The sequence below is a fragment of the Dromaius novaehollandiae genome, chromosome 1, assembly GCF_036370855.1.
Source record: "Dromaius novaehollandiae isolate bDroNov1 chromosome 1, bDroNov1.hap1, whole genome shotgun sequence".
Taxonomy (NCBI): domain Eukaryota; kingdom Metazoa; phylum Chordata; class Aves; order Casuariiformes; family Dromaiidae; genus Dromaius; species Dromaius novaehollandiae.
Window position 1 is genome coordinate 13255286 of NC_088098.1, and position 24997 is coordinate 13280282.

The 24997-nt window shown below is 39.7% G+C and overlaps 1 protein-coding gene across 1 annotated transcript in view; it reads left to right on the plus strand.

The window, feature by feature from the left end:
* Window positions 1-1263: 1263 nt before the first annotated feature.
* CPNE8 (copine 8) overlaps window positions 1264-24997 on the plus strand; it is a 112022-nt gene continuing 88288 nt past the window's right edge. The window contains exons 1-3 of the mRNA XM_026095383.2: window positions 1264-1720; window positions 15125-15165; window positions 20512-20558. Coding sequence (XP_025951168.1) covers window positions 1581-1720; window positions 15125-15165; window positions 20512-20558 — 228 coding nt within the window. The 5' untranslated portion in view covers window positions 1264-1580. The remainder of the gene's footprint in view (window positions 1721-15124; window positions 15166-20511; window positions 20559-24997) is intronic.

Below are 24997 nucleotides of genomic sequence, written 5' to 3' on the forward strand. Positions count from 1 at the left end.
AAGGGCAGGCAGCGGTGAACTTGCTGCAGCCCTGCCATGGCTCAGCAGGGAAAGCTGTGCAACAGGCAAGTATGCGTTGCGCACCAGGCAATGTGCGCTACACAATGTGTGGTAAGCACCATGGGTGCACTGTGCAAGGTGCACTGTGCAATGTGCAGCATGCCCTATGAAAGGTCCACCCTGCACCACGGAGCATGCACTGTGCAATGTGCAGTGTGCCCTGTGAAAGGTCTGCCCTGCAGCATGCACTGTGTAAGGCGTGCTGTGCGATGCACAGTGTGCACTGTGCAAGGTGCGCTACACACAGTGCAGCGTGCACTGTGCAAGGTGTGCTGTGCAATGTGAAGCATGGTGTGCAAGGTGTGCCCCGCAATGTGCAGTGCACAGTGGGCAAGGCGTGCCGTGCAGTGTGCAGCGGGCACTGTGCAAGGTGCGTCCCACACCATGCAGCGTGCACTGTGCAAGGTGCGCCAGGCAACGCGCAGCACGGCCCGTGCAAGGTGTGCCCCGCACAGTGCAGCCGGCAGCAGGCAAGGTGCTCCACGCATGGTGCGGCGTGCCCTGAGCAAGGTGCGCCCAGCACGGTACAGCGCCCGCCGTGCAAGGCGCGCCCCGCACAGTACTGTACGCGCTGTGCAAGCTGCACTGTGCAATGTGCAGCGCACACTGTGCAAGGTGCGTCCCACATGGTGCAGCGTGCCCTGTGCCAGGTGCACGGTGCACTGTGCAAGGCGCGCTGTGCGCTGAGCAGGACGCGCCGGCAACGGTGCTGCAGCGCTCGTCCGTCCCCGCGGCGGCTGGGCGGCGGCGCCCCCTGGCGGCGAGGACTCCGCACCGCCTGGCGTAGCAGCCGCCCGTCTCCGTTCCTCCTCTCGCCGCACCGGAGCGCAGCTAGGGCTCATGGTGTTTTCAGCGTCACACCGTAACATGCTCCTGTCTTTCTCTGCCAGAACGCGTTTTCTCCGTGACCGGGGGAAGCAGGCGGCCCCCTCCCCGCGCCCCTGCAGGGCTGTTGAAGTTTTGGGTGCTCCCCGTCGGGGAGGCGGGGGAGCGACCCCTTGGTGGGCGGCTGCTCCCCGCCGCCGGCGGGCGGAGCGCGGCGGGGGCTCGCTCTGCCTCGCACGCGGGAAGAAACGAGAGGTGTCCGGGCTGCCGGGTGGGACGGGACGGGACGAGCGTCGGCGAGGAGGCGAGGCGCGGAGGCCCCGCAGCCCCTCCGCCCCGTCCCGCAGCGCCGCTACGCCGCGCGGGCGGTGCCCTGACAGCAGGGCCGCGCCCCGCCCCGCCCCGGCCGGGCCCTCGCGCCGCCGGGGGGCGGTTGGCGGCCGTTGGGCTCTCCCCGCGCCCCGGGCCCGCTGCGAGTCACGCGCGGCTCCCGCTCGCGGTGACGTCACCGCCCGCTCCCCGCCTCGCCGCCTCAGTCGGCGCTGGCAGCCCGCGGGCGGCGGTGCGGGCCGGAGCTGCGAGCCACGGGCTGCGGCTGGCGGCAGCGCCGGCGTCGCGCGCCGGAGGGCCGCTGGGCGCCGCCGGGCGCCGCCTCTTCTTCCGCTGCCCGCCGTGCTGCCCGGCGGCGCTGCCCCATGTTCGCGCCGGAGAAGCCGTCGGGGCAGCACAAGCTGGACCGGAGTGGCGGGTGTGGGAACATGGCGTCCGTGGGGGATTTTAACGTGCTCAGCTCCAGCATTCCGGCCACCAAGGTGGAGCTCTCCGTGTCCTGCAGGTAACGGGCGAGCGGGCGTCCCGGGGCAAGGCTGCTCAGCGGCGGGGAGGAGAAGGGGCGGCGGGCTGCCCGAGGCGGCTCCCCGCCCGCCTTGGGGGAGTCCGCTTCGCGCGGAGAAGTTGCAACTGCTCAGCCTGGGGCGCAGCCCCGGAGTGAGTAGCCTGAGCTGCGCCGCCGGCCCCTGGTTGCCGGCCGCCGTCGAGCACGGGGTTTGCCTGTGGCAGGGCTGCTGCTGGCGGCGCCGGGGGGGAAGGCGCCGGGCCGGAACGGGCTGCTGCTGCTGCCGCCCCGAGCGTGGCCGCGGCCGCGCGCGGAGCGTTTCCCCCGTCGGGTGTTCAGCTCCTGGAGCCGTCCCGGGTGTGGCGGGTGGGAAACGAGAAAACTCCCATCCGGAATGACGTTTTAATAGGTTCTTTAAAGCAGTCTCGCAAAACTGTTACGAAACCGGGCATGTTACCTCGTCATGTTTTACCGTAACGCTGCTGCTGCCGAATTAAAAAAAATACCGACGCACAACACAAACCCCGGTGTATACTGTGTGTACAGTTCAACATTTATTTGGCGTTGGTAGATTACAAAAATCCTATTTCCTCCCTTGAATCTTTGAGAATTTTCCATTCAAAAACTATTTTTTTTTCTTTATGGGCTTTGAGATACTTTTGGCTTCTTTCACATTTCGCAATTTCTGTAAATGTGCCCTAGTAGTTCTAGAGTAGTGGTTGCTTTTCACTGGCAGAGTTGGCATCTTCTAGCGGATAATTTGAGCTGTTAGTGTTGCTTCCTGATGGGAAATGACAAAGTTTGCAGTACCATCCCTTGCTCCCTTTTTCTAATGTAGCTGCCCCCAGAGTTGCCGCTGTTACACTTCTTCGAGGACAAAACAGCAGTGCTCTAAACTTACACTGTCAGACCACTCCCCCTCTTCCCTTAGTAAAGTGAGATTTCACATTTAGCAAGGGTTCGTTTCAAAAGAAGGCTGAGACGATGAGTAATATAAAAAGATTGAATTTGGCATGCTAAAACAGTAAATAGTTGACATACGAAGTTGCTGATATTCTGTCTCCACAGTGTCTTCTAGCAACAACCAGAGGAAACCTTGGTTGGTTAAAAGACGTGCTGCCACATGTAAAAACAATCCAGGAAGTTTGGCATTACCTTTACGTTCTTCAGATAAGCTGTCACATTTACAGCTGTCAGAATATTTATGCTTTTTGACCCAATTCAGTTATAAGTTTCTTTCATTCCAGCTACTGTTTGTATATACGAGCAGTGCTTTTTCAAACCTTAGTTTTATCCATCAGATAGTTTTGAAGAAATGTGGGTGTATGACATAGCTGATCAATTCTGACCTTAATTACCTTACTTATACCTAATTTCAAAATTTAGTATAAAATCTTCGTTTCTCTGTATATGTCTTCAAAAAGGCACAGCTGTTCTGTTAAAACTGTATTTCTTATTTTAAAAATGGTTTTGCTTCCTGGTATATCTCGATGTCAAGTGTAGAAGCATGGGAATTTCCAAGTGTTTTCCTTCTTCCTTATGTGCTGGAATGACTACTTTTGATTACAAAATCATGCTTCAAATTTTAAGTATAAAATGAATGACTTGGGTACAGAGATTAATGATTAACATATGATTATGATTCATTTGTAAACACATTCATTGGCTAGAGCTCCGGAAAAGTAATGTTTAACAAAATTGTGAAATATAGTAAGGTTAAACTATGCGAAGTTTAGCAAATGCTGAAAAATGTTTAATAATTAGCAGTTGTATATTCTTAAACAGCTAGAGAAAGATCCTTTTAAAATAGTTTGAGTCATGACATTAATTTTCCCTTGATATTTGCAGAGTTGTAGAATTGATTTGGTGACTTGTTCACAGCAATAGTCATCAACTGGTAATCATCCTTTTTTTTCCTAAAATGTTTTCTTCTGATGCTTTTTTGTTTGTTTTGATTATACTAAAATATAGGGACTTCTTCCAGTTTGTTCAAATGGTGTCACTTGGTGGTCAGTGAAACAATGCAAGTTGTTTGTTCTGTGTCTGTGCCACAAAATCACTTCGTGAGTCTGACAATATTCTCTTACCTCTGATTTTCCTTTTTTTCTTTTTTCTTTTTTTTTTAGTAAGGATACAGCTCCTGTTCACTTAGCTTTTATTTCAGTGTGATTTGTCTGTTAGCATTTCCCAAGCTAATTTGCCTTGCATGCCCTTACTGTCGGTGTTATCAAATTAGCCAGGATTCAGTACTGTGCAGATGGGATTGCACTGCTTCTCATTCTGAGAGCCAGCCTATTTTAGCTTCAGGAGCTTGTCAGGCAGCCTTAGGGAGGGGTGCATCTCACAGGATGGGAGAGTCTTTTCATGTGCAAGATTTAAATTCAGGGTGGTTTTCGATATTGGGTGATGCTCTTCCTGGGGTTTCTTTATGGCTGTAAAATCTTTCATATGATTCTCTTGGCTGATTGAATACCAGCATTGGCTACAGTTTTACAAATGTTGGAAAGGCAAGAAATCATTCTAATTCTTTTTAATTATTACTACTGAGTGTCCTACAGGCAAAAAGTTCACATTCTTTTCAGACTCTTGTAAGACGTAGATTTCTTAAGGGCCAGATCTAGTCTGTCACAACAACTTAAGTGTGTCATCACAAAAGATCCTTCAGTGTTGATAAATAGTGGCCTATTGCCTAGATGAATTGTTCTTGTAGCCATCTCCTTCTGCATCCTGTAGGTTCCCCCACCACATGAAGTGCGTCGAGGTATGATGAAAACTTCACTGTCATCTACTGTGCAGTCTTTATGTGTTGTGGGCCATCGTTTTGCACATGATTGTTGTGTGGTAAAAGAAGGGATCAGGACCCTAATGCTCCAGTCAACGTGTAACAGATTATACTGGCAGCTCTTTACTGTTTACTGCACTATTCTTTTCCAGCCAAAAGGTTCCTTTTCCTCTGAAGAGGTATTTGCACTGTATCCAGGCACAGGCCTGGACTTGAATCTGCGCTCACCAACTGTGGATGTAAACCTGCAGTCCCATGTGAGGTTGAGGTAAGCCTCAGGCCACACCAAGAAGAAGGAAGTAGTGGGGGCACTCGAGCTGGCTCATCTCATTGTATCTGGACCTGGCCTGCAATATCTGCCATCCTTTATCCCGCCCCCCTGTGATGTTCTTTGTTAATTGTAATCCAGATAAGCCTTGGAAAAACTACATACTCTATTCTAGCCTTCCCCATCTTCCCCATTATCATTGCAGTTATTTATGTTGTTGTCTGAACTAGTGTGTTTAATGCCAGGGACCCCAAGCAGGTGAAACAGTTTATCATATGTCTTGAAATCTGTGCTGTGTGTAAACATACGAAGTTCAAGGTAGTTTAATGGGCTGTCAAGTTTTTCAGTTTTTGTTGTGATCTATATGCTGGTGATTTCTCTTCCTCATGATTACTGAGGACCTAGTATTTTTTTCCTTTTTGTAGTTTCCTTGTAGTTTCCTGATTAAGCCACAGCCTTTGTGAACCTGTATCTTTTAAGGCCAAGAGTTTCATTGTGTCTCATGTCGAATATTTATTTTCAGTTTTTTTATCAGTCAGAATTATTTTTCTGAGGGTAATTCCTGCATATGTGTAGGAAAGTGAAGCTATAGGTTGATCATTTTATGACTTTTAGTGTTATATCAAAGATGCCATGATCGTATGAGAGGTGGTTAAAGTGTAAAACAGTGACACACTATAGATTGACTTTGCTCATTCAGTTTTTTTAAGAAGTTTGTTGTGTTAATATTGCTCTATTAGACTTTATGCTGGATAAGGCAGTCTGTCATCATCATTCTGGATTTATGCTGGATAAGCTCCACACTGTCTGTCTTCCTGCGCTAGGCATAATGTGCGTGAGGGCAGTGTAGACTCATTGTCATAGGTAGTTCAGCAGAAGTACGATTGGTTGTCCATGCCCTGTTTGGATCAGTGCTGCTTCACAATTTGAACAGAAATCTAGTATCAGTGAATGTTCTGAGTGGAATTAAGCAACTCCTATTCTTGGTTGTCAAGACAATCTAATTTCAAACTTCTTACACATAACTGCTACTTCAAAATTGTTTCCTTTCTTTTTATCTGTCAGTCTGCAATTCTTAGCCAGCTGTTTTCCAGTGGTTGCTGTACGCAACAGTACGTTTGTTATATTCTATCTTTGATTGTCTTAAAGGTTGATTTCTAAAAAGATCTCTTCTTTCCAGCCAGTTCATTCACCTCCATGTTATTTGAAAGTATTAATTATTTGTTAGAAGTGCCTATGACAGATAGTTGCAATGGTAAAGCAGATTTCCAAGTAAATTACCTAAGCTTGTAACTCTGTGTAATTTTCAGAATACAAAATTTAATCCTAATTGTAAGGCTGTATTTCACTTTCCTGCTGTGTGTGTGTGTGTGTGTGTGTGTGTGTGTGTGTGTGTGTGTGTGTCTGTGTGTCTGTCTGTCTGTCTTTGTGTCCAGTTTGGATTAAAAGTCTATGGAGTGGTTTCATATGACTGACAAAAAAAGGTTTCTTTTAAGTACTTTTCCTTGAAATGAAACTGCCTAGACAATCAGCTGGCTTCAACGGAGGAAAAGTGGTGTATCAGGAGAAGAAAAATAAACTGGTGACTGTCCATCAAAATAAACTTCGAGGCGCGTTGCAGCTAGCCTGCATGATTTGGCTTTTGACTGTTTCTGTACTGTTTGACCTCTAAGCAGGCATATCTGTGACTGGTACTTTTTCAGGCGGATGTGTGGCCCTGTGGCCCTGTAAGTGCAGTCTTGCTGTTGCTAGCAACAGGCCACAGGTTTCATACCAGCTTGGCAAGGCCTCAGCTCTTGTCAGGTTTTGTCTAAACTTGCCATGGCCTGCCTGGGGCTTTGTTTAAGCTTGCTTAGCTGTAACAGCAATTTTTCTAATGGCCAGGTGACCTTAGTAGTTTTACTTCCCCTTGTCTTTGTATAAGCATATGGGATACCCATCATTTTTTCTATAGCTAGTAGGAACAAGTAGTTACTCTGTGTAGCATGAACTGTTTGTGACTCTTGCATTGTGTGATAGCAGAGGCCTTGGAAGCGGGGACAGAGGATGCAGCATGGAGGAGCAGGGGCATGGGATGAGATGAAGGGGTGCAGGATGACCGCACTGGAGATGCCAGTGTTGTGAAGAGCTCGCCAGTGGTTGGTGAGAGAAATGGCGACTTGGGAGCTGGGCAGACCTGGTTTTCAGGATGACAGAGAGATGAAAGAGCAAGTATCTGACAGATCTAACACGCACCAGACACAGTACATTTGGATGTAACATGGAGCTGCAGACCAGTGAAGAAAGAGGAACTCCAAGTGGGAAGCCTTAAAGGTGGGGGAAGAATAAACCATGAACATCATATTCGTTCTGAAACCCCCTCCCCTCTCCCTCAGCCTCCCTCATTGACTTCATGCTTCTCCCGGGACAGGACTTGGGACACTGATGACTCACTCTAACCCCCTCCCAAGGTGAAGCTGACAGTCTTACGCCTCAGAAGGGCAGCATAAGGCAGAGTCTAATGGCAGAGAAAGGACTATTAGTATAGCATATAACAGCTTCAACTGCATTCTTACTAAGACTTTTTTCTCTTTAGTATTATTTTTCTCATTTTCTTTTGTTTTTTCTGTAATAATTACATTTGGACTGGAAGTAATTCTTTGATTAGACTGTTATGATTTCAATTACAGTAAACCCTTCGCTTGCCGTATAGAGCATGTTCTTCTTTTTTGTCCATAAAAGCATTTTGGGTGTAACAGATCTTGAGACAGACTACAATGTGACAAGTGCATTTTCAGAAACAGTAATGGCTTAATCTGTTTCTTTCCCTTGCTACTCATAAAGGTGATGCACAATGAACTGATATGGATGTTAAATACTCTTTTCCCAACCCCATTTCTGTCTCCCCCTGTCCTCTCCCCCCGATTATTTTTAGCCTGGGGTCTGTTCCCCAATCCACGCAAACAGTTATACTGGCAAGGCTAATGGGTCAGCACTGAGGGAGAAGCTGGAAGCAAAGAGCAGTGCTGCCTAAGATAGCACAGCCAGTGAAAGAAATCCCACTGATGTACTGCTTTAAATAATGAGTGTTCTGATATGGTTAAAAGAAATGATGAATTAATTTGAGAAGTGTTAGCAATGGCAAACATGGCGGGAATTGTATTTTGTTCATATCTGATAATGAATGAAAGGGAAACCCAGACAGCAGTCATGAGAATCAACATGTATCTCAGTCTTCCCTGGTCAACAACAGATTGATGTGTTCACTGGCAGACATTTGTCCATCTGGTTACTGTTTCTGTGCTGGGTTTCATTTGAGCATAGAGTTCAATAACGTTATTTAAACTTAACTGGTAAAAGTAAAGCAAATGTGGGGAGAGGGGAAAAAATGAAAAAGTCAGGTTATATCTCCCAGAATGATTGAATGAGCTCTAGTACATGACAAATAAACAAACAAAGACATCTGATCGTGGGCAGGAAGGTTGCCCAGGATGGCTGGGTTGCTTACTTTCCAATCTGGCTGAGACAGAAAATTAAGATCTTGATTGGCAGATATTAATATAAGTCTCTGTTCCCGTCCTCCCAAATTTTTACACTCTTTTTGGTAACCAAATGATGTATGTGTGATTTGACCATCATGACAGTACTTGAGTGATTCCATTCCTTCAACAGCAGTGAATCAAACAGGGCAGACTGGCAAACTTCTGACACATCTTTCAACTAGTAAGACATGGTCAATTCTCAAGAATTAACGGATGTAGTTCACAGCTAAATACATAGAGAACTTCAGAGTTTTGAAAGCTACAGATATAGAGATGTTGTGTTGGTTGCAGCTGTTGCTCTCCTTTTGGCAGCTAGCATGAAGGAATGAAACAAGTGATGACACAGGCATATTGGGCCCTTCTATTTCCATTTCCTGATGACTGAGTAGTAAATCTCCTTGTGAAGGTCTGTGGTTGTTTATGGAGACTCCTCTTGACACAAGAGACTAAGGGGTTGTAAAGAGGGTAGATAAGATTCACTTATTTCTGAGGAACAGCTGCTGCAGGAGACTTCTTATGCAAGAGGTAAGTCCTGCCCATCGAAGCAAACCCCACTCCCTCAGCACTGCTAGGGAAGAATGAAGACTATTACACTGATGGTGTATGTTCACTTTCTAAATGACTAAAGTGACCTAAATGACTTCTCGATGCATATACTGTAAAGAATTGTTCCAGAACACATGTGCAATACCTGTTTTTTATATTGTTATATATTAATAAAACATTATGTTAACTATACCTCCCTAAATAAATCATTTCTAAAATAGGATAGCATCTCCCTGTATTTGATGGACTGGGTGAAAGTAGCTGGAAGGGACTGTGAGATGACACTAGATAGATACACCACAGATTCTTAGTGCCATCACCCAGAAGCATTTCTAGAAGCTCAGAGCCAGAAACTCATTACCTTCCCAGCATTGAAAACGTAGATGTTGGTGGTTCTTTCTGTTGGTTCCAAACAATAATCTGGTTGGTACTGAAAAAGAGCTCAACCAGGTAAAAGGGTTTTTTTTTTTTTTTGTACTGGTACAGTGCAAGATTGTGTTAAGGTCTGCTTCATCTGCAAGCAGTGCCTTTTCATACTCTAGTACTTCCTGTCACAGAATAAATGCTGCAAAACTATTGCTGTGTTTAAATAAACAAACTTAGTTTTTCTTTTTTCCTTTATCAAATATTTCAGTGGAGGTGTCATCCTAAAACTGCTTTGAAATTTGGGTTGAATTTTCTGGGTAGTTTTAGCCACAGAAGACTTTGTGGGGTTGTCATAAAAGTCATGGAAGCTCCACTGGTCTCATCATTTTCCTTGCTTCCCTCTTTCTTTTTCCCTTAGAGAATGACTTCTGAACTAATGTATATATGACTTGACACTGAAAGTTAATGGAAGGCTGAAAATTAATTCTTTTTCTTTTGTTAATGAGAAGAGTCAGTTACTTCTCCAAGATTATGGAGAGGTATTGTGGATGTTTTCTTAAGCTGGTATGTCAGAGGTACATTTTCTTTCTGCCCAGTCCTTTTAGTGCTCTAAAGAGTGGAGACAATCTGAACAGGAAAATGTGAGATCATCCTAATTGTCTCTCATCAGGAAAGCCACCATTTTCTCACCTGTAAGCCTGTCCTAGGAGAGCTGGTTATTCTGTCAAGAAGATTTAATTTTGAGAAATTGATGTGCTTTTAGGTCTTAGACATTCTGAATCAAGAAATATGGAGGCTAATAGCTTGCTTTTTTTTGTTCTGTCAGACTACAGGAGAGTGTGAATAGCTAGGGGCAGGTGACTACTTAAGCCAGCACTGCAGCTGAGAAGTTGTTGGTGAAATTACACTGCAAGAAGTCAAGGGGACTCTCCACTCACGTAGGCTCTTTGGATCACATATCTTCTTACGTAGGGCTGACCATTGCAAGTCCAGCGATACCAGCTAATGCTGAGGTCCAGTGACTACTATGATGTAATACAGTGTATTACAATTATAAGTGGAATAGGTAATATTGAAAATGTATGTTTACTAGAAAATAAAATTGATTGTCCATGAATACCTAAATTTTGTGTTTGCAAATTGTTGAGTGCTGTATTTCACAACCATGGAATCTTTGCAGGCTATAAATAAAATCTAAAGATGAAGAAAAGAAACCTCAGCACTTGGAGAGAGATTTGGACAAATCTATAGTATGGTTTGTTCTTCAGTGCCAAAATTCTGTCATTTCTCGTGGAGGAATTGAAATGCAAAATAGATATTTTCCTCTTCCGTGATGTTTAATGAACACAAGTGAGATACTGAAAGGAATATCAAAGTTGAAATATGTTGGTAAAATTATCATCTTTTATCTTTGAATGATTGTTAATGTTTTTAAAATCTGAGAGTTTCCAAAAGCTGACAGCTCACAATTGCCATAAGAAACACGGATTTTGCATTCTTTTTTCATACACAGGGCTCAATTTAAAACAAAAAAAAAATACTTTTCAAAGCAGGAATTTAATATATTGATTATTAAAGTCAAATAAAGTAAAGCATATGTGAACAAGGTGAGTAAATGTTACCTTTTAATGTAGATCAGTCTTGTCAACATCTACAGAATGTATATAGGACCTTTAGATCATACAAAGCAACATAGACTAATGATTTCTGTTTAGCTACAGCTGCTAACTGAATCAGGGGATCTCAAAAAGGTCTGATTTATATGTATGAGAACTTAAAGATCTTAAACACTAAGCAAAGTACAAAGAAATTAGATGGACAATTTTTGAAGTAAAGCACTATACAAACACTATATTATTTTGACAAATCTTTATGGAGTTCATGAGACTGTAAACAAAATAATTGTGCAAGAAATAGCTAAATATGATTCAGGTTTTCTTCTTTATTGAATATTTTTTTTCCCTCTGGAAATTGCTCTCGTTATACAGAATAAGAAATCTTTATCCCTACATTTCTAATTTGTATTTTCCAAATTAGAAATTGGAAGGTGTTATTGCCATGGCTTCTATTTGTTTTTTTCTGTTACTGACCTATGCTACCACAAGCATTTTGGGAGGTCCACTCCAGAATATGTCCTGGGTAGGTGCATAATGAATTCCTTCAGGAATTGTGTTCGTGCTTTCTGCACGGATGTTCCTAGACTTCTTTGCTGTAGATATGTGTGCTCCCCCAGGTAAAATAACCTGGTGAAATGTCTCTCTCTTCCCTCTCCCCTGCATCCTTTCCCTTCTCCCCCAAAAGTAGAGAGTAATTCCTTTTCTTATTTGCATTGTTTATCTAAAAGGCCTAATAGATTTAGGAAAAAAATACCATGTTAAGTCAAAATAGTTCAAATTTTATTTCTCTTGGAATTTTGGGTACGAGGAAGTAACAGAAGTTTTAGATATTTCTGGTCTCTGAGTTTGTGAGCTCTCTTGGGACTGTTTCCTGAGACAGAGTAGTATACTACCAAAAAGAAGGCTTTTCTAAGGAAAAGGGGAAAGAAATATGCCCTGTATTGCTCAGCCTGTACAGAAACTGCTGTTGACTGTTAAGGAGATCTAGCTGGTGTACATATGAAACAATACAAAAACTACATGAAGTTGCAGAAATAAATGTAGTCTTCTTTCTCCTTTTGCTTTTAGCATTTCTTATGGTTGTGGATTGTCCTGTACTAATGTGCCATGCAGTTTTCATATATTCGAGGGAGCATTTTTAATTGTATTCCTACTAAAATGAAAATGAAATTGAGCAGTAATGAAATCGAGCAGTTTCTCAAGCTGTTAGATGAACTAGTGTCCTGCTGACATTGGTCTTTAAGTTCTTTCTGAAACTGTCTGCATTGCTTGAACAGTTGGCCAAGTTCTTCTGTTGCTATTTTAATTGATCATTAATGATTTGGAAAATCAGACGACGTCTGCAAACTTTGCTGATGACATTGTTTATTTATGCTAGAATGTATGAAGGGTGGAATTTAGGATATTACAAACTATATTAATTCAAAACTCTGAATTAATGATACTTGTGTACCTGAATTACAGTGTTAAACTTTGGTATCTTAGCTTTACAGTCTCTTTAGGGATACTGGCTATATAGAAACTTTCTTAGCTCAAGAATTCCCTGAGCAGCAAATGCTGGTTACTAGGAGAATTCTCAGGAAGTATTACAGAATCTTAACTGTTTTTTTTACTCTTTCCATGGCATCAACTTTTGGTCACCATTAAAATCAGGATATTGGGATAGACTAAGCTTTACAGTATCCAGTATGGATACTATATTCTTATGTATATAAGAAAATTTAAGAGGAATCAATAGAGGAAGAAAATCAAACATGGAAAAAATGAAACAAAATAAATGTAGGAAATGTTTTAAAAAAAGCTCAAACTATTTTAGTTATGAATAAGAGTTATTAAAATGGTTTAATTTAATCTGAAATCAAAAATGCTAAAATAGCAGTCATAAGGTCATTGTATACTAATTGTTCAGAGGATCTAAAAATGGCTTGGAGTCCTAATTATGAGTGTGGGATACCTATTCCATAACCTAATGTGCTTGGATTTTTTAAATAAAATCTTAATTCTGATTTTTTATAGCTTTTTATAGCAATTGGTTTTGTGATAATAAAAACAATCGTAGCTGCCATCAATTAATGATATGTCTAGGTTTGTTTAATTAAAGAGAAATAGGAGGAAATTTTCATTTTATATTGTCACTTCTAATATTATAGAACTTACTGTAATGTCTCTTGAAGCAGTTTGCAGTGGTCATTGTCAAATACAGACTTGGAATCACTGGTTTTACTCAGTTTGTTAAAAATTCAATTTATATTTGCGCATTGACACTAAAATTTAAGTATAGTCTATCTGAGTATAATTAAAGGCATGCATAAATTTGAAATCTGGCTAGATTAGAGAAGGAGTTGCAAAGAAGTAGCATGTATAGGTTGTGAGCTCGTTATAAATATTAATTTTAAACCTACTGCCTACTTTGGCTAAAGTAAATGCCAATATTTAAAAAAAATCTTTTTTTCTTTTTCCTTGTTCTTGAATTGTGGACTTGGAAACACCTGAAATGGGGATAAAGTATCCTTTCCTTTTTGAGGTCCAAGTGGGCCACTTAGAACATTTGTATTGGACAACATATTATTATGCATTTCAGTGCTGTTCAGTAACAGGAAAACAATGTGATTTAGATCTGAGTGAACATAATAAATGGTGACCTTTAAAGAGTCTGTACTAATTATTAATAAGCTGTAAGGGATGTAAACAGGTTATTTAATCTTTTCTCTTGCTCTGGGGTAGGATCAAAGAACTAATTAGGACTTGTAGCTATCTAACATGTTCTTAGAGACCTTCAGTGATGGAGATTTCACATCATACCTGGAAGTCTTTAATGATGAAAGATAGTAAAACAGTGGAATAAAGTTCAGCTTTTCCATTGCATTGCAGAAGATTCAGCTTAGGGTTAAAACTATTTTCACTTGTTCTGTGTACACAGAGATCAGCTACACTTTGCAGCAGTGTTTTCTGCATAGATATATTCTATAGACTTCTGGTTATTTCTGCCTCCTTTGGACTCTAATGGCATCATGTCTTTCTTGGCATGCAGTGCCTAAACCTTTATTCACTACTTGAATTGAGTATTTACCAGTACTAAGTCAACCAGGTAATTACTGCGAAGTGGCATTTTTGTTTGTTTATTCCAGTAAGCCTTTCTTACAAAGGCACGAGATTCATGACTTCTGGTCTGTTATGATGTCTAGAACTTTTGTTTAGTATAACTGCTGTATATCCAGTTTTTGTCCATTTTGCATTTTTGCTGTTGAATAATATCTAAATTAAACTTGCTGCCTGAGCTTAATACCTCTTTCTTGTTCCTGTTCAGTGTCACCTTGGGTTTTTTTTTCAGATCATTTTTCTAATTTGTCAAGATTATTTTAAAGTATGCTTCTCTAAAACATTTTTTGATGATGAAACATTGATAACTGTATTCTGAGAATGGCTTTCTAGTCAGTTCTGCTACAACCATTCTTGTTCTGTGATAGCTTCTTGTAGTGGTAATTTGTGTCTTTGTATGATTCTCAGTTGGCTGAAGTGTGGCTTCTGTATTGGGACTACATCATGTAACAAAAAAAATCTGTTCTTACTACTTTTTTCTCTTCTAAGATTCTTAGAAATAGCCTGTTTTTAATGTACATCTTCTAGTCTTCTTTTACCGTACTCATCCTTGACAGATTCTTGCAGGTAATTGCTGATGGCTCTGAGACGTCATCACCATTCAAAGTATACTGTCATGGCTGTTCATCAGTTCACTATCTTGAAAATACTTCCTTTGTCTAGAAGGTGTGCTATACATTACAATAGGTAACCTGTGAAGAGAAATTTATTCATAGCCAAGATCCTTAGGAAATTATACTAATGATTGAATCATAATGCTCAGGAAGATACCCAAGTCTTGGTCTCTAGCCTTAAAAGCTTGAGTTCCATTTGGAGTATTGGTTCAGGTTAAGGTCTAGCTCAAAAGATGCATTTGAATTTTTGGGGTTCAACTAGCATGTAATCTATGGTAGAAATTTGTGATTTAAAATTATTTCTGTTCCTGATGTCCCTTATGTATTTAATATGCTTGTCCTCTGTTGCTTTTCATTTCATGGTATTGGAGTATTTGAGCCATAGTTTGCTCAAATCAGAAATGTATGACAAAATGAAAGGTAAAAAGACTCAAGTGTTCGTTCTGACTGACTCCAAGTAAATCTTGTGCATGAGAAGGGGAGAAAACCAGGCTGATTCTCAATCAAAATTGTTAAAAACACATGCATTGGTACCTTATTTGTATCTTTCACCATTTTTTAATAAATTACTTTTATCTCTCTTTTTTAACAGAAATCTTTTGGACAGAGACACATTTTCAAAATCTGATCCAAGTAAGTATACAGTATTTTATTGTTTTTTCTCATCATGTATTCCAAATGTGTAAACACTGCATTAAAAATCGTGTGGCTCATTTTCTTCCATGCCAATGAAGTTCCCTTTGCCTTTGTGATGATTGCTTAAAATAATGCTAGAAGTGCTCCTAGTTTCTGTTACAGGAGCTGGAATTTTAAAGACTCTATGTTCCATTACTACTTTTGTGAGTTATCTGGTCCGTTTTTAGCAAAAAACCTACATTTTCTTGAGTGAATGCAGAAATGTCTTTCATCTTTTTTAAAATAAGTTGTTCTAGATTTCTTTCAAAACTAGTAAGCAAACTCCTAGTTAGACTTAATTTAAACCTCTTTTTGCTCTTGCTCCTAGTGGCGTAATGTCTACTAATCTCAGTGTCAAAAGCTGAGAGATAAAATTATGTTAATTTGTCTCTGAGAAGCATGCCCTTTCTGGATATGAGGCTCATAGATAATATGATGAGTTATGGGTTCATGTTTTCAGATATGTAAGAGAATGACATCCATTTTCCCCTCAAGTTTCATAAATGAATGACTGCATCTTAACAAATTCTCATACCTGTGCCAGTTTTAGACCCACTGAATTTACAACCGTCAAATTTCATAATAACATAGAACACTGTAGATTCATTCTGCACATTGAGATTCCATTAGATTTGACTAGGTCAATTCTAATATGCTTTTCAAACTCCAGTACAGTTATCTAGGGATCCTACTAATAACAAAAACCCAGTGTTGTCCTCTTGGAATCTCGCTCAGGGAGGGACACACATGAACATAGTTGACACCCATGTCCATGTAAACAGACTTCTGAAACTAAAAAGGAACTTTTGATTTCTCAAGTTCTCTTAGGAGGTTTGCTTAGCCTTTTTGGATACTATAATCGCTATTCAGTATTTATTCCAAATCTGATCACTTCCCTGCAATCTAGAAGTTTCATTCCAAGAGGGACCTGGCAGTTTGCCTCTCAAGAGGCAGATTACCAATGTACTGTAGAGATGTTAGATGTGTATGGCACAGACTTGGATATCTGTGTTCAGGAAGTATTTTAAGCAAGACTAAGGTTTTGTATTGACAGTGCTTTCTCTTCGGTGTTGTCAAAGCAAGTCATATATGCCTGCTTATTATTGTATATGGATCATTCTGCATTTCCAGTTTGGAGAGCTTTATTTTTCCTAGGAATATTTTAGAGAAAACCCTCTTTTTTTTTTTTTTTTTTTCCCCCTGTGGCGGAGATGCAAAGAGGCCGCAGGAGATTAATGGAGACATCCTTTGGCATGTCTTTTGTTTGTGGCAGTAGGGAGAATCCTCCTCCTCCTGTGAACTGACTAACCAAACTTAGTCCAGAGGGTTGTTTCACAGTGGTAGCAGCACCACAGTCAGAACTGAATCTCCTCTTCTTGTGGAACCCCATAACTGCTGAATAGGACAATATAAAGTGTCTGATATGAAGGAGTGTGGGGGTAAAAACTATTCCCTTGGAGGATCTCTCCATACAAGATAGTAACTAGACAAGGCAGTCATGACACTTGGAACACAGGGACCTTCAGGAAGGTCTCCTAGAAGGTATTGAAGCTAGGCATTGAACAGTAATGGGGAGCTCCTCCTAGAACTGGGTGCAGGATCATGGAGAGCTTTAGGTAGCATGGGCAAAGGCTAACTTTGCTGTGGCTAAGACTTTCTTGAAGGGGAATAGACAGTATTTTTTGTTACTTTCAGGAAAAATGAGGTGGGCAGTTTGTGGCCACCATAGTAGTTTGGCAAATAAGAAGGGGACACTCTGCAATATTTCGGGGAACTAAATATACAACTTAATGATAACCACCCTCTTCTTCATTGAAAGATTCAATTAAGTTTGTCCTAAATTTGACACTCTGGTAGTAGTCTCCAGAGTTAAAAAATACTAAATGATAGTATTTCTGAGTATATGTATGCATATAGCTTCCTTTGGAAGAGCTCATATGGATAAGTCTTCCCAAAAGGTTACTAAGCCAACTTTCTTGTGGCTTACTTCATCTTAGGGTGTAGTTAGATGATAGGTTAGCTTTTGAAATTTAGGAACTTCCTATTCGCCTCATTTTATCCTTTCCTGTCACACATCACAATACTGCTGACTAGTTTCTGATAAAAAAAAAAAGAAAAGAAAAAAAAGTTGCTTCATGAAGCCTTAGGTCTCTGGTTTGGCCAATTCAGGGGCTTCAAATCAACCTGAATAAATTTATCTTCATTTCTCTGCTTGGAAAAGACTTTGAAGAAATTTTTTAGAGGAATTACTGTAGTTAGAATGATCCCAGAATTTTCATCACACTGCTCCTCCAAAGCCTTTGAAGGATAGTAAACCTTATTGCCATTGGAGACCAGTACCATGGGGGGATTTCTGAAAATTTCTAGGATGAAAAATTCTAGTTCAGACTTACAGCAAAGACAGAAGTTTTAAAATTGTTCTAAATTTGCAAAACATTTATTAGAAAGTTTGGAAAGCCTATCTTTTCTGTAGGTTATCGTTATCTTCTTTACATCCAAGACTGACTTTTTTTTTTTTAAATGTCACTTTATAAGATACCCATTTCTATATCCTTGTCAAACTTAAACCTTGCAATACCTTACAGTGTTTTTTAGTATGGAAAATTATTACTCCCTCTCTGTAATCATTTTGGTGACTATACCTTAGTTATATTTAAAGTACATGTCACATTGGCAGTTGTGTCATGTGGCAGCTATGTCATGGCAGCTGTGTCACACACACAGAACAAGCATCTAACTAGATAGCAGCTAGTCATACTAGAAATTCTTAGCCTTCATGTAGAATTGTATGTAAGTGATTCTTAAACTAGAGAGGTGGTCCCATGCCTGAGGTGTATCCTTGGAAGCACTGGGGAGCCACTGGGAGTGGAAGGGAATAGAACTCTACTGATGCCTCAGCAGCAAAAAGCTGAGGATAGATGAAAAAGGAATAAAACTACTTCTGTTAAGACATTGTGAATGCAAGAAGAAATGATAATGAACTGACCATGAAGAAATGGAATTTGGAAACTAGAAGGTCTCTAACAGAGAGGCGTGGGCAATCTTTCAGAAAATAAGAATAGAGTGAGAGAATGAATTAGTTTCAAGATGGATCTTTATATCTTTTTTAACCCTTTTATACTGTGTGACTCCCACCTAATCAACCATAATAAGGGACCAGAATTGTTGTAATTTGTTTTAGTCCTTTTGTTCATAACTGTTCTTTTATTTGGCTTCACAAATTGGGGAGGTAGGGTAGTGTCAGAATGTTTCCCTTCCAGAAATTTTATAGTAGTGGCTGTTTTTCAGTTGCATGGCTACTTTCTTCTCCTTAATACTAAACCTCTTATTTTTTATTATTATTTTTGTTCCACAGGTGCAATGCACTAGTGTTACTCCATTTACTATCGTAGCACTAGTACACAGGACAGGGTGCAGTGCAAAAAACGAGGAGGAAATAGATGGTGAAAAATGACCGTTTAAGAAGAAAAAAGAAAATACAAATATTTGTATAGTAAAAAGAGCTTATTATCTGTAAAGAGTGGATTTTCCTCCAAAAGAATCTCAGTTGTTATCGTGACTGAGGTTGTAAATATAAGCAATTTGTCATTTTAGGCTGAGATGTAAGGTCTTGGCAAAATGGACAAAATCCAAAATTATGTCTGCTTTTGAAATTAGCAGAGCATTTGTTCCCCTTTTCTAATGTATGTGAACTTTCCTTGGTGACGTTTCCCTCTTCTCCCAGGATTATCTTGGCAGATCTTAACAGATGCAAAGGTTAGTTGGAAGTTCACTAACCTTCACGTGCTTCCATAATTAATTTTATAGTTTCTGTTTCACTCTGTTTTCTCACATTTGCCTATATAACTCCATTCTCTATGTAATACAGCTCATCAAACAACTCTAAAGAGTGCTCTAAGAATAGGCTTGTTGATTTGGATTCATCCTACTTTAAGCAGGAACCAAAGTTAGCATAGTTGCCCAAGGTTTCATTTAGAGTACATACAGAAAGACAGGCATCTCCAAGGAATGATTTTGAAATTTTTTGGTAAAAGTTAATTTTTTTTCTACAGTACACTTTATTTTAAAAATTTGAAGTGTGTTAACTTTTAATTTTTATGTCAGACTAAAATATTGAACTTGCCTTTTTCTTTGTTCTGCTTATTGTTCCTTTTTGCCTAATGCTTATTTGGTATGGAGCAAATACCTTCGAAGTAGAAAGAAAATCTAGTTTGGAGCTTGATTTTTTTGCAGTTAGGTCGGTTGATGATTCCAACTTAATTGAGAACATAACCAGGCTTCTACCTTTATTATTGAAGGCTGCAATCTAAAATAACATTGTATTTAACCTTCAGCTAAAATATAATGATTGGGACAGGAGAAGAATTTGCCAGAAAAAAAATATTCACGTATCTCTATTTTCGTTATCTAAGAAAGGGTTGTATTGAGAGTTTCAGGTTAAGACTACTTTATCGTTGTTAGCTGCAACTAATTCAAGACTATAGAAAATTTAATTTGCAGTACTCCTTCAGTGTAAATGGTTTGTACTCATCCTGGTACTTAAAATAGTGTGTAAAAGACCTAATTATAATCACTGTACCCCATCACCAATCTGTGTGATGGAAGCTGCATATTAATGTGTAGTATGTTCTGTGTTGGAAGAGCAGTTCCCAAACAAGTGAAGCCTGTGGAATTATGCTACTTGATCCTTCCAAAACAGCTGAGGTAGACAAACGTCACTGATTTCAATTTTTTATTAGGATTTAGCTAAAAAAATGAATGCATATGTGAATACTCAAATATATATGAATTATTTGCAGCAGAATTAAGGAAGAAAACCTGATAACTTATTTTTCTTTTCCCCGCTTTTATTTTCCTTGTTTCTTTTCTAGCAGGGCCTCATTTGTTTTTATTTTAATTCTTTCATCTCTTCAAGGCAGTGTAGTTTAAGGTAACCATGCATTAGATTAACTAGGGTAGTCAGATCATCCACATTTAATGAAGCCCTGTGTTTTTTTTTTTTTTTTTTTTTTTCCCAGTTTTACAGTTTGGGATTGTCAAGTGATTTGCTGGAGGTCAAGCATTAAGTGTCATCACCCATTTTTGAACCACCCAATTTATTAGCTCATTGCTACAACAATTAGACCATATTGTCACCTGTCTGTGTAGGAATATTGAAACCTGAAGGCAAACATATTACTGTTTGATTAGCCTAGTTACTAATTTCAACAGCACGATAGACTACAAAACTATGTACTACTTGGTTCATTTAATTGAAGAATACTTTAAATTTAGAAATTGACCGAACATTTCTTCTTTTCACAGTCTGTGTTTTGTACACACAAGCCATTGGAAACAAAGAATGGAGAGAGGTAAGAAAGAGATATATATGTATATATACGCACACACAGACATATATATATACAAACACACACACACACATATATATACACACACACACACATATATATATACACACATGTATATATGGACTGTTTTCGTATAAGTTGTATCTAAGGCTGGTCATTTGCCCTAACAGAAAAAGGAACATCATAGCTTTTAGAAAGCCATGCTAAACAATGATAGTCCTGTATTACCAGTAAACACTCAAACAACTCAAAACGTTATTCTCAATTTCCATATCTATATCTGATATTTCCATCAAAAAGTGCAAGCAAAATAAGAAAAAAATACACAAGCTTCCTGTTTTCCACTCTCTCTGACAGAAATGAGGTCAAACTTGCTATCAATTCAGATAAGTGAATGTGATCCAGATTGTGAATATGGAGAGAGAGGAAAACACTAAAACAGTGTAAGATCTATGGAAGGCTTTAACTGTGGTGATGTTAAGTGTCAGCAAAACTAATCTCTAGGTGTAGCGTTCAGGAAAAGTTAGGTGCCTCTGAATAGGCTGTACACCAGGCAAGAAGAGACGGAGGGTGTTATGGATGGTTAGCTGCTTTACAGAGAGGATTGACGAAACTGTTCTTTGCTGTAGGTGTTCCACTGTGTGGCCTACGTTTAAAGAGGCCAGAGAGGAGTGAACTGTCTTACTATTGTTCACTGTAAGAAAGAGGGGACCTGAAGTCTTGTCTTCAGAACTGATTTTTTATGTGATTATCACTGAAGAGGCACAGGAAGCAGACCTCTTCCTTTCTATTTGGGGTCCTTGCCAGCTGGCTGGAGAAACATGTTTTCCCTCTGCTGAAAGGTGGTAGATGTGGATTTCAGTTCTGTCAAGCTAGGGGAAATAAATTTGTCTCCTGCTTGGACAAAAGCTCATATAAGCAGGCTAATATGTGAAATGCTGTGTGTACTCTATTTGTTGTTTTTAATTAAATTTCTTCTCTCTTTTGTTCTGAACTCAGTGTGTGTTAGGCATCCTCTCAGTATGCCTGCTAGATCGCCTTCTTCTGATGGTTTGTGTGAAGTAATGTCAGTTTCAGGACCTACATGGGAACTTAATAGTCTTCACTGAACTGGCAGAAATAGTGGACGTGCACAGAATTCTAAATGTTTGGATAGCTAACTTTAAAAACAAGGGTGTCTTCAGGCATTCAGCTACCTGAATGGTTTGGTGTAGTTCAGTAGTCAAGCCTAGATCTTCATTAAGCATCCAGATCCTCCTGCAATCTAAGGCTGAGAGGTTTTTGTCAGAAATTCTGTCTTTTATTGTTGTCTAAAGTTGATGTGTACTTTTGTGGAATTTTCATTTTTTTCAGTATTTTTTCAAGTATTTCATTTTTTCATTTTTTCAAGTATTAACTGTTTTCCATATTGTATTTGTCCTGATGGTCAAACAATCACATTACCAGCTTAGAAAATTTTCTGTGTGATAATTGTAAGGTGCTTTAGGAGATCATCAATGGAAAGATTTCATTTACCGTCCATTTGTGATAGATCCAACTTTGTAATGGTACTTGGGTAGTAAAGTTTGTAATGGTCAGCTATGTAGCTAAGTGTATACCTATATTCGTAGGTATGTTAGCATCTTATAGCTTTGTATTATCTTGGACTGTTTTATCTCCTTTATCAAAGCAAAAGCATGTAGATGGGGCAGTATGTGATATTACTGCTTGTATTGCATCTTTTCCCTGCTTAGAGAGTATGTAGGCTAGGTGATGCACTTTGGCATGTTGTTATGGTTGCATACGCAAGTTTAGGAACTCCAGGGATTAGAACAGCCTTTTAGATGCATATGCTACAAAGTCTTACCTTTTTCCTTTTAAGATGTGATTATCTCTGTCTTGTCTATCAGGGGAAAGGTCTACCGTATAGGTATTTACAACTTAGATGGATGTTTGAACTATTTGTAGTTAATGGAAAAATAACTTCCTGAGGGCAGTTCATCAGACCTAGTTTAGATGTCCACATTAGATCAGATGAATCTTTCTCAAGAAATGATGGTCAGAAGCCTACATTTTTGACTGTCAGATGTCAGGTTTGGTAAGAATAATCCCTTAATAGCTATTATGCCATTTGAAATTCAGAGGCTGGCATGACAGAGGGGCTGGGTCAGGACTACATTTTATATGTATATGACATTTATACCAGTGATAAAATGTATGGTGGTAGGTGGAAGATGAGTTGATGTGTACTGTGAGATAGGTAATTTCATATCCTTATTTTTTGTGCAGTCTGCTGTGGTGAATGCATTAATACTGTATTTTTCAATAAAATTCTGTTTATGTTTCTGTTTTGTACCATTTAGACATTTATTTAATATTTTACTAGTGCGTAGAGGAGGAAGCCACCTGGAATTGTTTGGAGAAGAGAAAACTGTAAGACATGTAATAAGCCCCTAATGATATGTGTAGACATTAAAGGATGGTGTTCAGTCATGGCAATGTACTTTAACTTGGTTCTGTTCTGTATGCTTTTATGCATAGTTATCTTCCGTCATTAGCCTAATTAATTTCTTTTGAACACTGCAAAAAATGCTTGAGGATCATAAACATAGTAAATCATATCGTAATCTCTGCAGTTTCCCTAGCACTCTACGTTAGCAGCATGCTTCTTTTTCCTTTCAGCTAAGATCTTAATTGATTCAATTGTGGTGTATGATCAAATCGATTCAGAAGAATGGTGAAATCAAGCCCTTAATTTAATTTCTGGGTAGATATTTTCTGGGCACTGACTGCTGTTTGCCTGTGGTATGATTTCTGATGTTTTTACCCAGTTTTATTCTTGCATACCAAATCCTCAGCAAAAAATTAAAATATGTAGTTCCCAATTTAATAAGATGTTACTTTTCAAAACAGTTTATCTGTTATCACTAAGAGTGTTATCATCAGGTATTTTCATTAATTTAATTGGCAACAAATGCATGATCAGAAGCTGAGCTTTGGTTCTAAAAACATTTACTTCCCTAACTTTTTGAGAACACATTTGAAATATGGCCAAGTATAACTTATTCTTATCTGCAGAAGCCATAAATAAAATAGAGGAAGAATATAAATTTCTTCATTTCAAAGAGGATCTTAATTCTGAAACCAAGAGCGAGCACTTCGAAGGTTAATGTTAAGTAAATAGTAGACATTGGTAAATACTCTACCAGCTGCAATTTTACTGGCAATATCTACCAAAGGCAAGTGTTAAGGCACTGCTTAGGGAACGAGGCTTTGAGCCCATGGCCCACCCATTGTAAGAAAACATTGGATGCAAATAAAATTTCCATACCTGTTTAGAAGTCAGTTCTCTTGCTGGTCCTACTCATGCTGACTTCCAGCTTCATGAGTTACCAAATGTTACTTTATATCCTCAGTAAATTTCCATTTTTCTTTCTAAAATTGGTCATGGCTTCCTATCTGTCAGGCATTTCTGTTCATTAATTTTTTTTCACGATTTTTTTAATGTGGAGGAAATATGCTGGAGACAAGGAAGGAGGATTTATTTTGGGTGAGTCATCAAGTTGAGAGAAAAGAGGTCTAGGTGGGGTTGCAGTGGAATCCCAAGACAGCAAAGGTGACCAGTTCATAAGGAAATGAGAAAATACTCTGTCATGAACTGATGAGCAGTACCTGTGCTGCACAGTTCACCAGCAGCAAGACTCCTTCTTTTATGTGCTCACATCATCTTATTCAACCATCATGAATTTTCTTTTAAGTTAGCTAATACCTATCACCATAGTTTTTCATTCATTGGCATGGAATTTCATCTGCCATTTTATTGTGTGATCACTCAGTATGATAAATTTTGTCTATAAGTCTTCATACTTATTTTTAGATGTAGTTATCTTGTGCAATTCTGTAAAGATACGGTCATTTCGTCACTTTATTGTTTTAGTCCTTGTTCCGGATCATCCAGGCATATGTTGCACTGCATGGGTCCATTACAGAAGCTTGTTGAGACCTTGCAAGGAATTTCCCTGCAGTATGAAAACTGACTGCTTATACTTACATTTTGTTTCCTATTTACTAATAAATCAGTAAATTATTACATTTTTATAATAAAATAATAAATATTAATAAATTATAATAATGACTATTAAATTATCACAGAATCACAGAATGGTTGAAGTTGGAAGGGACCTCTGGAGACCTAGTCCAACCTTCCTGCTCCAGCAAGATCATCTAGAGCACGTTGCCCAGGATTGTGTCCAGACGGCTTTTAACTGTCTCCAAGGAAGGAGACTCCACAACCTCTCTGGGCAACCTGTTCCAGTGCTCAGTCACCCTCACACTAAAGAAGTTTTTCCTCATGTTCAGACGGAACTTCCTGTGTTTCAGTTTGTGCCTGTTGCCCTTTCGTCCTGTCACCGGGCACCACTAAGCAGAGTCTGGCCCCATCTTCTTGACACCCTCCCTTCAGA